General features: G+C 42.5%; 1 protein-coding gene across 1 annotated transcript; it reads right to left on the reverse strand.

Moving 5' to 3' along the window:
• Window positions 1–1752: 1752 nt before the first annotated feature.
• On the reverse strand, window positions 1753–13834 carry AGA (aspartylglucosaminidase). Its single transcript, XM_082237278.1, has 9 exons — window positions 13645–13834; window positions 11690–11843; window positions 10462–10574; window positions 8817–8929; window positions 6852–6969; window positions 4541–4616; window positions 3443–3550; window positions 2640–2773; window positions 1753–1995 (listed from the first exon to the last, which is right to left on the reverse strand). The coding sequence occupies exons 1-9, from the start codon at window positions 13781–13783 to the stop codon at window positions 1895–1897; spliced, it is 1056 nt and encodes a 351-aa protein (XP_082093404.1). The 5' UTR covers window positions 13784–13834; the 3' UTR covers window positions 1753–1894.
• Window positions 13835–16545: the final 2711 nt, after the last annotated feature.

Genomic DNA, 16545 nt, shown 5'->3' on the forward strand with positions numbered 1-16545 from the left:
TTGTTTTAAAAGCACGATCCCAATCAAATGTTATGTTCCACAAAGCCGCACCAAAGGAAAACATCTCCAAAAAACAGATGCAATAGCTTAATGAGCTTCACCGAAACAATTTAGTTAACACTGGTAATAAAAAAGGAAAAAGGAAAGTCACCTGAAATAGTCTCTGAAACAACACAAACACGAACAAATATTTCTGACCGCCATACATTTAGGGACTTGACCTACACTTAGAAACCCTGCGTGAGCAAAGTCTGCTTCCAGCAAAACCAACACAGAGACATACACTATCCCAGAGTCATGGGGATAAGTAACAGGGAATGAGCTGACAGAGGCAGCTGCATCCTGGCCTGAGAGTGGATGTATCCCTTAAATGCCTTTTAATAGGTTTCTGCAAAGAAGACTAGGTTCCAGAAGCTGGACCTGAACTGGAAAGTGGTCCAAAAGGAGGTTGGGATTAATGGCGCTTTGGGAAGGTCCATGGCTCAGTGGAAGGGCATCTGCTTTGCATACAGAAGGTCCCAGGATCATCCCAGACATATCTCCAATGTAGGGCTGGGGAACATTCCTGTCTGAAACCCTGGCAAGCTGCTGCCAGCCAGCATGTGAAAATGGACCAACGGTCTCAGTACAAAGTAGCTTCCTATGTTTAGCACGGCGCCTGTGGGTCTGTCCTTCAAGAGTAAATCAAGATGGAGAAGTAGAAGCCTTATCAGTGCCATTCAAAGTATTGTCATTGGCTCTTGTCTCAGGGACCAGCGGATAGGCAAAATCTCTTACCTGGTCCGGTTGAGTAAAACAGGTTGTAGGTTCCAGAGACTACTGAGCCCGGCCTTGGCTGGGGAGGCCGGGGTATAAATAAAAACTACTACTACTACTACTATTATTATTATTATTTATTTTTATTATTATTATTATGAAAGGTGTGAAATGAGAAGCGTGACACTTGGGTCCAGCAAGTTAATCTTGCACCAAGGCAAAGATGGCATTAATACTGATCTTGGTTGCAACCCAAACGCAGCAGGTCTAGGACACAGTTTTGGAAACTAAGCTCTTGATTTTGGCCCTATGGCTGAAATGATCTGGAAACAGATCTGGTGGGAAGCATTTTGCAGAGATATTGCAAATTAGGAAGGAATTTACAGGGGTCCAAGGAAGGACTTTTATTAGCAGCTACTTGTATCCATCTTTTTTTTTGGGGGGGGCGTACACAGGGCAACATTCACAAGGCGATCCCACTTTATCGGCTTGGCAACAAAAGGAAAGTTAGGTTAGGTTGACTGATAGTAACTGGCCTAAGCGAGCTTCACCGCAGAGCTCCAGAAGTTAGCAGAGTGGCTGGGGAAACCCAGCCAGGTGGGTGGGGTATAAATAATAATAATTTTTTTATCATTGTTGTTGTTAGCAGCAAGAAAGGGCATGGAAGTAGTAGCTGATTATAACACATTTGGAGGTGTGTTGTTGGTTTTTTTTTTTTTTTAAAAAAAACCCAACTACTGTATTTTTCGCTCTATAAGACGCACCAGACCACAATACGCACCTATTGGAGGAGGACAGCAAGAAAAAAAATATTCTGAATCTCAGAAGCCAGAACAGCAAGAGGGATGGCTCCTGCTCTCTCCCTGATGTCAGTAGGGCAGCAGGAAAGCCTAGGGGGTGGAGATCTGGCACTCTCTTTCCCTGCCCCCCTCTCCTCCCAAGGGCCAAAAGATTACAGTCTTAAGACAGAGAAGAGAGGCTCCTTGGCACAAATCAGTAACCCCTCTGCGCTACAATTTATCGGGAAGTTGTTTGCACAACTAATTTTTGTAAAAACTAGCAATGGCAAAAGTTTAATTTTGTCTTCTTCGTTTCTTCCAGTGAACTCTTCAAGTTTTTTTTTTGGGGGGGGGCTGTGTTAAATGCAGTCTATTATTTGCTCAGATGGTTGCTTCAAAGTGGGATTAGAAGCCATAAAGTGAAACTGCGTGAATCCTGAAACTTTATTGCAGGCAGCACCTGTGTCAGGAAAGGGAGAGATAAGAGAATAAAGAGAGAACAAACTATGAGAGGCGCATTAATCTGTCTCCTTGTGCTTTTAACATCTAAAGATCCCACTATTAATTCAACTACAATTGTGCAATTGTTCTTTTATAGCCTTAATTAACCCAGCATTGCGCTTTCTTTAAAAAAAGTCATCTTTCCTTCACTTTTTTTAAACTCTTGAAGACGAAAGAGTCTCCAGCTAGCACTATGGCCTTCACAACCTAAAATATAATTCCAAGTTTAGTATATTTTGTTTCAATTTACATCTTAATACTGGCAAATGTAATGAGTCCATGGGTCTCTAATATTTCAAACGGAGAACTGTGGGAAATCAAAGATAAAAGAAGTGCACTGAGCAGCCTAACCCAATACGTCATATCGATTAGCAAAATGATTCTGCATGGTGATCCAAGGGCTCAATAATGAGATACCCAGCATGACTGATCTTGGATTGCTTTGAAGCAGACTCTGTTTCCCCCCCGAAAAAGTGAATATTTTGTTTTGAGCCCTTTCCTGCATGCTGATGTGACAAATGGGCAACGAACACAGAATCCGAGTGTTGCGAACTTATTCCAACCTATAAATTTGCATGAAACAAACTTCTGAGGTAGACATACCATAGCTTCCACTCGCGTTGGCACAGATAACGGCACCAAAGAAGTATGGCTCATATTTCTGAATTCTAGAAATAACTTTCTGGCAGGCTATGGTGGGATCCATTCCTGTTCGCATATACTCCACGGCTTGATAGCTGATTTAAGGAAAATAAACAAACAGATATTAACACAAAGGTTCTCCAAGTGTCATAGTATGCATAGTATGCCAAGGAGGAGGAAATGAACCTTTAAAAAACTCCTCCTCTGCTGATAACAAAAAGGGAATCTTGCACAAACTTGCCCCAACGTTGACACGGGATAAAAAACCAAGACAGGGCCTTTTTAGTGGTGGTTCCCTATCTCTGGAATGGTTTGATTTGGCCCTAGTGATGAACTGTGACCAAATCCCCTGGGTCTAACTGTTATCAAAAACTCATAATTAACTGGTTTGGAATATGAATTTGTCCAGGTCTTAATGCTTGGGTGCAATATGAACTGAACACTAGTTCCCTTCCAAATTCTTCTACGGCTAGGAATGTAGAAAGAGAGTCTGCATATTTAAACGAAATGTGAAATAGCTATTATTAGTTCAAAATCCTGATGGATAACTACTGTTTGGACAAGGCTAAGCAACATCCCCAAGATGATGTTGTTTTTCTACGTCATGAAGGACCTATGGGCATGCCTAGTGACACCCCCAAGGCTTGAAGCAGTGCAGTGCAACTTCCAAGCTTGCCTGTACAAAGCCCATCTTTTACCCCAGGGTGGTCTCACAATTAAGCCCAGTATCAAAAGACCCAAAGCAGTTCACAGAATATAAAAACCTGGGCAAGAAGCGCATCATCAAATCCCCATCTCCAGTGGCAGCTGCAGCTCCAGCTGTACTATCTGCATATGCTCCAGCTCCAGCAATTGGAGAGTCTCCCACACGTCTAAGAAAGATGAAGGCGATGTTAATCCAATGAAAACAGCCGGGCGATGGGGAAAGATTCCGATAGTTCCAACAGAGTCACAAACAAGCTAGCAACAAAGACACAACTTTCTCATTGAGGCAGTAAACCTGTGCCTGCTTGGAGTAAACCTCTTGGAGCTATATGTACAATCTCAGGACTCTGCCAGACAAAGCATTTGTCCAGATTTGCTCGTACAAAGCTTAGGCAGAGGTTACACCATGTCTGGTATTTACTGAGCATTCGTTCAGATTTGTTTCTGGTTTTTTTAGGAGGAGAGCTTCTGAGGACAAAAGGCCATTCATCCTGATCTGCTTTAGGGGTGTCTTCCCATCAATCATTTGTCCACTCCACACTTTTCTATACAGAGCACTTTCATTGCGCATGTCTAAGTTTCCTACTATGAGCTCGAATTTCCCTTGCAAAATACATGACAGAATGTTTGTCCATTAAAAAATAAGACACACACCCCCAAACCAAAAACCACAAAACTTAGAATTGCTTCTCCCCAACATTTAGTTTTCTGTGCAGAGGATAGTCATGGGGGTCCCTGACTGTAGTCAGTACAGCCCAGACACAAGCTTACCACCTCAAGAAGATGTAGTGGTAAGTCTCAGTATATAATAGCAGATTTTGTTTTCCTATGCGTCAATTCCATTCTTTTTGGACAGCAATATTTATTATTATATTTGCTGAACTGGGGTGAAATATCAAGGCAACACTTAACTTAAACATCCAATATAATCAAGCACAGCTCTAAAACGGATAGAATTGAAGAGGAAGAAGACAGAAAACAAATTCACGCATTCTTCACATATCCACTTTCCCACAAAATCCTTCTTTCAAGTGATATAAAAATCATTACCACTACAGCAGCAGTTCACATACACACTCATGCTCACTATAAGCAGCACTCAAGAAAGGAAAACAAATCTCATCAATAAGGAATCTTGATTTTATTGTGACACTAACCCCTGAATTTTGTGGTCTGCACCATTTGTTGACGTCCCCACAGCAATGCTTCCATTCTGACCAATCACAATCATGCCTACAAATGAAAACAGGTAGGGAATTTAGAAGCAGCACTATGGGTTAATGATTTTGTTAATTGGATAGGGGTAATGTTAGGCGACCACCCTTTAAAACAGACCAGGCTCCTGCTGTCCTTCAGACAAAAGTGGGGAACTGGGTTTGACCAGTGAGTTACAATGTTTATCTCCCCATCCCCTCATGGGCCAAATTTGACAGGTGGGTGGAGCTCAGGAAACCCCTTTCTAAATTCTGGGCAATGTAACCCTTGGACAAAGCACGATCTTGCCCATTGTTTTACATAGTGCTTTGCAGGCACTGCTGATCAGCTGGGCCTGCAAACCCCTTTTCAGCTAAGCCACCTTTTGACCTGGCCCATACTGACAACATATATGACAGCAGCTGTGTGCAGTTGGGCCAAAATGGTCTTGAAGGCCAAATGGGAGGCCTGACAGGTGCAATCAGGTTTGGAAGCTGGGGGTCCCTCACACCTATTTTAAGAGTTCCCGGTAATATACGACAGTCGCCACAATCTTTTCTTATCACAACTAGATGGTGATGGGATCCACTTCACCTGGGAACTGTTTGCCTTCCTTAGGCCTCTTTCACGTTTGGAGTAACTCCACCCTAGAGTCCATCTATTACGTTTAAAGAAAGAAAATCTTCCATCTGCGAAGACAGATGATCACCAGGATCACAGTCTGCCCCATAATTCTGCAGATTAAGCCAGAAACATGGGCTTTGGCTCCTGGCTTCAGATGGGAGGCATTATAATCATTCACTTCAAGTGTGGAAATACATATTTTAGGACACTTAATTGTTAATTTATAGACCCACATCCAGATAATTCACGCACTGGCTACTGGAAGGCAGCGAGTACCATAAACATAGTGTCAACTGGCACAGCATGAAGCAATTGTTCAAAGTTTGCATTCAATTATTTGCCAAGTAGGCAATTTGCCTACAGAATGCAACTGCCTACAGTAGCCTAGTTCAGTTTTGCTCTTTCTTTGCCTCCCAAAGAAGGGAAGCAAAGAATAAATCACTGGCTTGGGCAAACTGCCAAGGTGCAAAAGTTCATAAGGACACACCTTTAGATTAGCAAGAACCCTGGCATTTGACATTTTTAAAATGCTAATTACTTGGTGGTGACGAATTTAATCATCACACTAGAAGTGCCTCTTAAGTGTCTGGGAATGAGGCTTGTGCTCCCAAGTCACTTAGGTGCTTCTGTAAATTCCAAATTTAATTACTATGCAGATGGAAGAGGCTGGATCCAAACAAAGTCGTCGTCCCCCGCCCCATCCCATCTTCAGCTAATTTTGCAAAATGTAAAGTTGAAACTTGAGCTTATTTGAAAAAAAAAAAAACAAAACTTCCAGGCCTATGTAGTTCTGGAATATCCACTAGGATGATCAATTCACTGGAATATATAAGCTCATTTTGAAATTACTTCTTCAAGAAGGAGCACTCTTGATGCACATTCAGCAAAGTAGCAAGCAAAAAAGAGTAAATTAAGTTGTTCCTGCTTGAAAACAAAGTGGTTGCTTCGATTTTGGATGATAATCATGTTCTACCAACACAAGTTCTGCCTCATCAGACCATGTAAAATGCTCATCGTATATCTGTAGAATGAATGTATGAATGTACGGGGACTGGGAAGGAAGGGTGAAAGGCGAATAGAATGTCACATTCCTAATTCTAGAACTAAACAGAGAAGCACAGGCCAGGTTCCTACAGTAAGTAGGGAGATTTACAGAATGGGGTGAGGGGTAACATGGCAGGTGTCCTTCCACATCCCAAGTCCTACCAGCTCATGCTGGCCAAGGTGGAAGGTGGCTTCCGTGAAATATTTCACTATGCCAGCAATATATTGACATAGCTAAGAAGCCCGAGGAACTTTTGGATCAAGTGGATCCAAGGCTGCTGATGATCAGCTTCAAGACTCCTCATTTCAAGGCTCCTGCACGCAGTAGCGTTTCAACCTCCTGGGCAGAGCCCCACAACCAGCAGAGAGGCAACTATGTGTAATCTGACAGCACAGCATTCAACATTATGGGGTGCTAGGGCTTCACGCTTGGGAAATGTCTTGCTGAATCACTGATGTTATCTCTGCATCAGGCAGAGTTTGTTCTTAAGTGGATTGTGTCCTTATATCCTGCTTAAAATTATTCACATTCAGTTTCTCTGGTGACTCATTTAAAACAAGCAGAGGGATTGCAGCATGAAATAAGCTGCTGTCAAGAAGGCATACCAATAGTGTCATGGTTATGAACATCTATTCTTTTCTTTGATACACTCCGCTCTTCTTTGGTGAACTTTGCAGCCTGCTTGTATGGGCCACATGATTTTGAAGCATCTGGCGTCACACTCTGCAATCAAAGTTTCATTCACATTAAAAACAAACTGGCATTTCAAACAAACCTGTCTTCTATCCCTCCCCCCCCCCGTCATCCTAAAAGAATAGTGTAAGATTTCTGTATATGCCAAGGATGAAGAAGTTTCATCGAAGGCAAATTACTGTAGCTCAGATGCTTTAAACAATGAACAGACAAAAGCATCTCCCTCAATTTAGAGTAACTCAATACTCAAAACACTCTAGTTATCGCAGCCCCGCTCAGATTCCACATTATGTGATTTGCAAATGTTTCCTACAATGAACAGCCAGCAGAGAAATAATACATCAACATTCTATGTGCAAAAAACGCAGCATGATAATTTGTCTTACCACCTACCGCTATAATTCAAGATCAGTTTTTCTCAATCCTCATGAGCATCCATGCTGATTGTGATGAGACAACTTTATAGACAAACCATACGGCTAAAGGTGCTGAAGCCGGATAATTCAACTTGCTCTACTTCCACTCCACATACCCTGCAAACACCCTTTACAATCTAACACACCCTGTTTTTCCCCCTTTTGCTGGTGGCTCAAGTTAAAATAATTAAGAAAGACTTTGCTTCCGCCACACAGACTTCTCCTGCTAGCCTTAAAGGTTGTTATCTTTCAACTTTCTTCCTATGGTCTTGAGTGCAGAGGTCCCTCTACAGGTTTCTACATAGTCTGTGTTTTCTGCAGGGATAACTTGAAGGGTATAGATAGTCAAGAGGGTGGGATTTGCATGCACAACGAAGGAAGAAAACATTTTACACAAATCACAATAGGCTTCTGATTCAATGATAAATGAATAGTACTGGAGCTCCATATTATATTTCTTAACAGTAAATATCTAATTGGAGATTTGTTTTTTTAAGTGTGCCCATAGTTATACATCTGAGTGAGGTAGCATAAAAACAAAAAATGCCCATGCTGAACAGGTCCACATAGACTTAATGGTTACACACTTATCAGGATCACAGCAGGCTCAGAGCAGATCTTAAAATGAGCCTGCATTCCAGATGCATGGCTAGAGGCAATTTTTTTAAAAAAAATCTTAACCAGAACATAAAAATAGTTTAGGGTTTTAAAAATAAGGCAAACAGCAGGCAGAGCTTGGCCTTGTTTATATGAAATAACAATGTGCGGATTCTAATCATGGCACAAAGCTTAAAAGTTCCAAGGTGGGGGAAGAGCAGAAAACATATGAGAAAAATAACCAAGAAGCTTAAACCTAGCTCCCACAGAGGATCTGGTGAATAGAAGAACATGGGGAAGTCCCTGGGTACATAAAACTCCTTAAAAGCAACTGTCCAGTGATGGCAGGTGGACACAGATAGGATTATCAGGTGCCCAACACTTACAAGGCAGACAATATGAAACAGCAAGCATCAGATGCAGTGGAAGGATTCAAGCTGAACTGGTTAGCAGAAGCTGGTATCAGCAGTGACCAATTCTAGCTCGATTGGAGGCCAAAGAGAACCGAAGAGCAGGACCCTCAAAGCTGATCAACAGGACCATTTGGCTCCATAGGCCTAGCTCCTTCAGAGAACTCTCTTGTACACATTCACATATATTTGTTCTTTGGTACACAGCTTGCTCCAATGATGGAGTGGGGTGCTGGAAATGTTGCAGACATAAGAAGAGCCCTGCTGTATCAAGCCCAAAGCCAGTCAGATGCCCATGGGAAGCCTGTAAGCAGGACTTGCGTGCAACCACACTCTCCCCGCTTACAATTCCCTGCAGCTGGCACTCAGAGGCATACTGCAGAACAATATTTAATACAATGTAGTCACCAAGTTTATAAAACAAGAAAAAACAAGGGGAAAAGTTGTGTTTTACCTTCCAGAAGTTTGGCTGACAGTTTCGATTAAGCCACTGTAAGTACACTGAAAGGGAGCTCTGTGTAGTCAGGTCTTCACTTGGAAACCCCATGCTTTCCGCAAATAGTGAGGCTTTATGGAACAGAAAATAATGAGTAATTTCTTTTTCTATATAACTGTATTTGCAATTCAACAAGCGTGCAAGAGGACACTTTTCATCTCATCGAGATCCCTATGAAAACACGGCATGACACTTGTAAACCATTTTCATATTGTATTACAGCAGTCAGAGCCAAAGTCACTGCCCTATACAAGTGTATACATTATTATGATTTAGTCCTCAACAGAAATGCCTTTCTCATTTTCTAGAACAAGAACATATATCAGGGGGCTTCAGAATCCTGAAGACTGATAGCAAACTAAGAGGAAGTATATCAATTTGCAATATGGAATCCATAAATAAAAGACTTGTGATAAGAAACAGCAAAGTTCCACAACACTGTCAGATAGAAACTTTAAGAATTAAAAGTAGAATGTTTTAGACTGTATTATTTTTTAAAAAAATTCTGTTGCTTTTATCTAATATATCTGAAGTATGTTTCTATTTTTTTCCTGTTGCCATAAATTTTTAAAAGAGAGAAGTGCTTTTGGGGACATCATATTTATAATTGCACAGCTTGTGTTTTCACAGAATCCTTTCTGAGCTATCTGTTGCAGCTATACTTTTAAAATAATAATTTCTAATGCTAAAATTCCAAAAATCAGTGATGAGTTTTTTCACTGAAGGCTGCGATTCAATACAAATTTATTATTTTAATCTATAAAAAACATTTACCTTTGCTCTCCAAAAAGAGTTCCCCAACCAAGTATATAAAAAACCAAAAACCCTCTTCTACACACAAGGGCATTCAGTCATAATAAATACACAAACAAAACCATAATTTGATAAAATTAACACATCAAAAATTTGGCAGAACAAAAATGCCTCAACTTCCCACCTTGAGGAGAAGGGACCTTTCTAAACTGGGAGTAAGCACCACACCTCTAGGTTCGATTACTGCAATGTGTTATACATGGGCCTGCCTCTGAAGATGCCTCGAAATTTACGATAAAAACCGTAGAAAGATGGTTTGAGCATATAACACCAATCCTGGCTCAACTGCACTGGCTGCCAATGTGTGTATGTGTGTGTGTGTTTATACTGTAAACCACCCTGTGATCCTCAGATGAAGGGCAGTATAGAAATTTAATAAACAAACAAAACAAAACAGTGAACTTAATGAGACTGGAGTGCATGTTGAGGAGGGCAGAAATAACCTATCAAGCCAAACCAGAGCACAGTGGCCCCTGTCCATTTAAAGCAGGTGGGGGGAACCTTTGGCCTGCCAGATGTTACTGAACGACAGTTCCCACCAGCCCCAGCGAGCATGACCAGGGATGATGGGAGTGGTCGTTCAGCAACATCTGGAGGGCCAGAGGTTCCCCACACCTGCGCTAAAGCATTGCACTGTATCTTAATGAAATCAAGTAACTGGTCACAACCAACTCGTGACAAAGTTCTTGACACCAGCAAGGCAAGTTAACTTCATTTGGACAGAGGCGGCTGCCTTCCACCACTGCATGGCGGAGCCAAAATTTCAAGGGAGCAAAATGAAGGAAGTTACCTGACTCTCCAACCAGTAAGGTGTGCTGAGTATGCTCTATCACTTTCCGTGCCACGCCAATAGCATTTTTTACGCGTCTGAGATCAGCTACTGCCCCAACTTCCATAGTATTACTGGACCAAAGACAGACAAATGTACCCAAAAGCAAAACAGACAAACAGAGTCTTAAGTTTAAATCAAGAAACGCAGAGTATAAGAATAATGTATGCCACATCTAAAGGACAAGCAAGTATAAAAATGAAGATTGGTGTCCAAACGTTACTTGCAATCCCATTAGACTAAATGGGTTGAACCTGTAAATGGGGAATTCCCAAATGACTTTCCACAGAACATGAGTGGTTTATTCAGGTGGTTTGTGGCATGTCTGTGGATTTGTAGTTGAATATAACACATCTATTGCTTTAAATATTCATTCTGACTTTTAACTGCATTCTAATTGCTTTTAATTTCTCATATTGCATTTTAATGTATTATAATGTGAATTCTATGGAATTCACATTGTAATAGAATAAAATGCAATATGCAGGAAATTAAAGCAGCAATAAAGACACAATTAAAATTCATACAGCATCTAGCACAGTACGATTGCTACAGCAGGCAGAAAAAACCATTTAAATGGTCAGCCTCAATAATTTGCAAGTGGTCTGTGGGTAAAAAAGTTTGGGGACCACTGCTATAGACTACAGTTCAGATGGGCATGTGCTCTCTTTAAACTGACATTTTAAAGCATATTTAGTGATAGGAAAAAATAGAGCTAAACCTGACTTGCTAAACCAAATGCATACACTCTATTGCTACTAGTGCACAGCTTCTCTTGAGAGCAGGGCCAGTTACATACATTGCAATGTTTGTTTATCTGCTAGTTACTTTAGAGACCCTGGAGTGTGAATGAAATAATGTGCATAATAATGCAATAAGCCAGTAAAGAAGCTGTACTTCTTGAGATCAAGGAGTGAAACAGAAACTAGAAAAAAAAATATATGTGTGGATAAGACTGACATAAAGATTTAGAAGAAAAACCCGATCCCTAGTAACAGCCCATTCAGTCTCAGATGCACACATGCCCTTCTGGGCTCATAGGTTCCCATCAGCTTTTCAATGGAGAGGGCAGCAAGAACAAAACTGTCTACTCTTTGAAGTGAATGGGGAAGATTCTGAACATGGAGGAGCTGCGTGCAATTGATAGCAGAACCCCTATGCCTGTTAGGAATGATGTGGGATTCCTTACCCATCCATAATCATAGCATCCAATGTTGTTTCTCCATGTTCATCTGGGTGTCCTCCATACCCCACACTTCCATCACATTGCTCAACTTCACACTGACCACAGCCTTTCTCTACTGCATCCAGTTCAGAACCACCTGCCAGTATGGTACTCCAAGCTGAAAGGAACAACAACAAAATCCCACTCACTCCACATGTAAAGTACGTAGAAGTCATATTCTTAAAAAGCACACCCCCAATTCCCATCCCTAGAATACACAGTACAGTGCAAATGTGTAAGTGTTCATTGTCCTGATTTTTTGGAGGCTAGTCAATAAGTACAAGAAAACTAAATCCATCATGTTCAGGGAATGCGGCATCGGTGGCAAAACTCTTAAACCTGGGATTCCTAGACATTAATTGTCAACTGTCTGCTTCTCATTGTATTCTCCCCCTGCCCTGCCAATCTGGCATCAGCCACAGTTGGCAAGCAAGCTATAGATTAAAAATGGCATATTTGTATGATGTGACAAATGTTGAGTTCATTCTAATTTCTTTTTCTTCAAGCCCAGAGTCTCCAATGAGCCAATTATGTTTAGAAGTAAAAGCAAAGCAGCACAAGAGTAGATAACTTCCATTTTTTATAATAAAAAAACCTGGCCCTGCTCTTTTAAGTGGGGAAGCTTTTTCTGGCATGGTGATAAATGGCGGGGAAAGTTTTCCTGGCTACATGTCTGCATCAAGTTGCAGCAAAACAGGAATGGACTGGGGGTGGAGGGCTGGGTGGAGATGGGATAACCCTCACTATATGGCAACAATGTGCTAGTTAAAGGGGAAAAAATATTTTTTAAACCATTTGTATGGCATTTCACTGACGGGTTTAAAACCATTTAATGTTGCTCCATATGCTTCCTTCACAAGCCAGGCATGTCACTTATGGTGCAAGAATTTCCTCAAGATGGACTTTAGCACAAACTTTATGGATATATTGGGCAAGGGAGAGGACTCATTAATCTTTTCCCAGATGCATGCACACTCACTAGAAGGAAGTGAGTACGCTTTTTACACACTGTGTAAAATCATATCTGTGCACTGTCTGATGTTGCTGTTATGAATCTAGTGAAGACACCCACCACAAGAGCTGCCAGCAGAAATCTATATTGCACAACTGGCCACAAGATGTTGCTGTGGCCTAGTAGACCAAATTATGTAGCTAATACAGAACACAACACAAGCTGAACTTCTGCAGACACAGCAGCACACAAGTGTTTCCAGTGTTAATACAAGGAAGTTTAACAGTAGCAGTGTGGACGGCTAGTTCATCTGACCAGGATTAAACTGTCACCACCCTTTCTCGTATTTCAATGCAAACATTAAGTCTTGTTTAAAAAAGGGCACTGTTGAACATGCACAGAGTGCCTTTCCCACTCCTCCCCCAACAGACAGATTTTTGGGACTGAGATAGTGGCTCCCGTAAATAAGAAAAAGGGGAAGGGAAGGGGGAGGAGAGAACAATTGGGTCCCAGGGTCCGGCAGGACACTGCTGAAGGTGAAGTCTCCCTCTCCAACCAGCCCAAATCTGGTTAGCTTGAATTCCTCCCCAACCCTCCAAGCAGGGGGCCTCTTTACTGCTTCACTAGCCCCAAGTGATCGGACGGACTAGGCTCCGAAAAAGCGACTGCTTTGCTCTTCTGTTTCTCCTCAACGCCTGACTTTAGGAAGGCTCAACACATCCTGCTCGAGACATCTAATGCCAGCGCGCGATGTTCTCCCACAGATGCCAGCACGCACACAACCGCCTGCAAGGCTCTTTGCAGATGTGGCGCTGAGACCCGGGCTGGATCATGAACGGGGTGCGGGGTGGGGGGAGCCCAAACAAAGTTTGGGGGCAAACCTAGGACGGGGCGAGGGGTTCCTCCCCGCCCGCTCGAGCCTCTCCTCTGCGCAACCACGGAAGCCCTGGAGGAAGCGAGACAGCACCTGCTTCGGCGGCTTTCCTAAAGGGCCAGGTGTTGAGGACCAGAGGCAGCGAGGGCGCCTCGCCGCTCGCCACCGCCGCCAGCAGCAGCAGCAGCAGAGGCAGCAAGAAAGCTCCCCTCGGGCGGCTCCCACGCCCCATGGCTCCGCCAGCCCCACTGAGTCGCTCCCCTGTCAGCCCCACATCCCGTGACCACCCGGCGGATCGGCCGCACGCGCAGTAGCCCGCGAAGGGCGGAGACTGTGGCGCGCGTAAAAGTCTTGCGCGGAGCGGCCTCTGGTGGCAAGTTCCGCCTTCTGGGTGCGCCGCGCGGTTCCTCTTTGTCACTCCAGACGCCCCTCCGTCCTCTCATCAGAACAGCACTGGAGAGCTAGAGGGAGAACCATCGTCGAGTTCCACGAGGGGTGTTGGTGAGACCATCTTAGTCGCCTTAATAGGCCGCTCCTGTTGCTTCGCAGAGTTGGTGCCTGGCTAAGCGCTTGTTTGCATTTATGTTTCACCTTTTGCACGCCACGAAGGAGAGAAACGTCCGTTACTACGAGCTGAATAAAGAGCATGAAATTCACACTCGACTCCGAGTATATTTCAGATGGGGTGTGTGTGTGTGTGTTGAAGGGTCCCTCCTCCACTCAGCACGTCTCCCCAGCATGCCAGAGACAGGCAAGCAAGGATTAGGCACCTGGTGCTGCCTAGAGAGAGTTACAGCCTCGGCTTACCTGTCCATGCCTCCCCATAAGGCTTGGTTTCCAAACCCTTTATTGTCTTGGTCACCCTCATCGGCATGCTTGTCAATATCCTTCTTGAACTGTGGTGTCCAGAACTGGACGCAGGACTCCAGGTGAAGTGTGACCAAGGCAAAATATTACTTCCCTTACTCTGGACACCAGCATTAGCTTTTTCTGCCATTGCATCATACTATTGATGCATGTTAAGTTTGCCCTCATATTAGTTTTGGTCCACTAAGATCCCTAGATCCTTTTCACATGTACTTGCTGTCAAGACAGGTGTCCCCCACCCAATATTTGCATATATGATCATTCCCACCCTAAGGAATAATCTGATTGTTCACATTCTAAAACGACTGTTTATCCTCCATCCAGGCCACTTAAGAGTCATTGAAGGTCATATTCCAGCCAGACAAAACACTCAAGGAAGGTGTAAAGCAAAGCGGTGAGGATTGTGTCCTGGGAAGAAAGGGTGTGTGTATGGCTAAGGAAGCATCCCATGGGCCAGTAAGAGAAGTCTGGAGGGCCACATTGGGTCCCTAGACCTGAGATTGTCCACTTCAAATACATGATGACAGTGACAAAGTAAAATATTTTAAACACCACAGAATAACTGCACTTGTGCGAGTGGGAAGGGGGAGGATTGCTAGTCCAGATCAGACCCATTGCAGATACAAGTTGGGGGAGGAAAATCCTCCACTTAAGGGCAAACTGTGTGACTATCATAACATGCAGTTTGGCCGTTAGTTGGATTGAATGTCCTGTTTTCACAGGAGTTATAACAGGAATAGCCTCATATGAGCAGTAACTCCCAGTCAGCAGTCACCTAGGATAAATCAGGTGCTGATGCTACTTTTCAGTGGCAGGGAGGTTATAGAATAACTACTGGGGAAAAAACACTTTCGTTTCTCACACACACCCCTTTTATTATTTTTATTTTCAACACGAGAGCACAGAAAGTCGTCACAGAGATGCTTATACAATAGTGGCAAACACAATTCTACACATGAATATAAATACTAAATTAACACATAATTTAGAGCTGTATTTCTTTTTTAGGTACAGGTGCTCCTTCAGGTTTCGGAATAACCGTCCTGAAAATGCACTTCGTTTATAATATTATTTCACTTGCAGAATATACTCCTACATAGTGGAGAAGTGCCAGAGGTTAATTTGGTTCCATATGCATAGTTCATATTTCTTAAAAATGGGACGACAACTTGGCAGGACCTCATGTAAGACAAGATAAGTTTTAAAGATGCATGCATATTTTTAGAGCGTTCAAACTATTTTAAAAAGCCTGAGGCTATGTTATTATTATTATTAGAACACCAAAAAGAGAAAAAAGGTGCTGCAGGCTTTGGAAGACTAGTTACTTCACAGCCTATTATTATAAAAGTCTGCAAAAAATAATAAAACCCATAAAGAGCTGCAATAACTTGACCTCTGCTCAGAAGTTCCATAAGGATGATATTACAGGAAGTCCAGAAAAAAACAACAATGTATAATTTAGCCAACATACTGATGTTAGTTCATTTCTGATATGAAACGTCGTATTCCTACCCTATTCTTTTTTATAGACTTTCGGGGGGGAGGAGTGAAACATGTATGTGGTTAAATGGAGAGAAAAGTTAAAAAGGGACACAATGAATATCTGTTCTCAAACAAGCAGACAAAAACAACAGTGATTTTTCAGTGAGCTCCATTACACACACGCACACACACACACCCCAATTCTCAATTGTAGCAAGAAAAAAACAACATAGACAATTATGCTGTGGTAAAGACCTAGATAATATATACATGCTGTTCTTAAGGAAATAATAATTTTGCTGTATGCAGCCTCCACATGCAGACTTAAGTTGGAGGATAAAAAGTAGCAATCATATACATGTTCTACTCACTCAGGCTAAATTATATGCTGCTAGTGAGGAGTACTTAGCCATGCCTGGAAATTTGTAGTACCCCGAAATTGTGATTTTTAAGTGAATAGTGTAATTTGTGAGTTTGGACCCCACCCCTCAAAATGGTGATGTTATGGCAAAGTCATGTTTTGGTCCACCATTTTGATTTAATTTGTTGCCTGGCACCAAACATTGATGGAGACTACTGCTCACACCTTTCATGCCAAGTTTGGTGACAATAGCTAGAGAAACAATCAAACCCAAGGCAAAAAGT

Source organism: Podarcis vaucheri, assembly GCF_965113315.1.
Source record: "Podarcis vaucheri genome assembly, chromosome: 9".
Classification (NCBI taxonomy): Eukaryota; Metazoa; Chordata; class Lepidosauria; order Squamata; family Lacertidae; genus Podarcis; species Podarcis vaucheri.

Coding starts and splice junctions, on each gene's coding strand:
- AGA (XM_082237278.1), bottom strand. CDS start 13,783: ATGGGGCGTGGGAGCCGCCCGAGGGGAGCTTTCTTGCTGCCTCTGCTG. Junction 6,970..8,816: donor GTCAGCCAAACTTCTGGAAG/GTAAAACACAAC, acceptor CTTTGATTGCAG/AGTGTGACGCCAGATGCTTC. Junction 1,996..2,639: donor CAACGCGAGTGGAAGCTATG/GTATGTCTACCT, acceptor TTCCTGACACAG/GTGCTGCCTGCAATAAAGTT.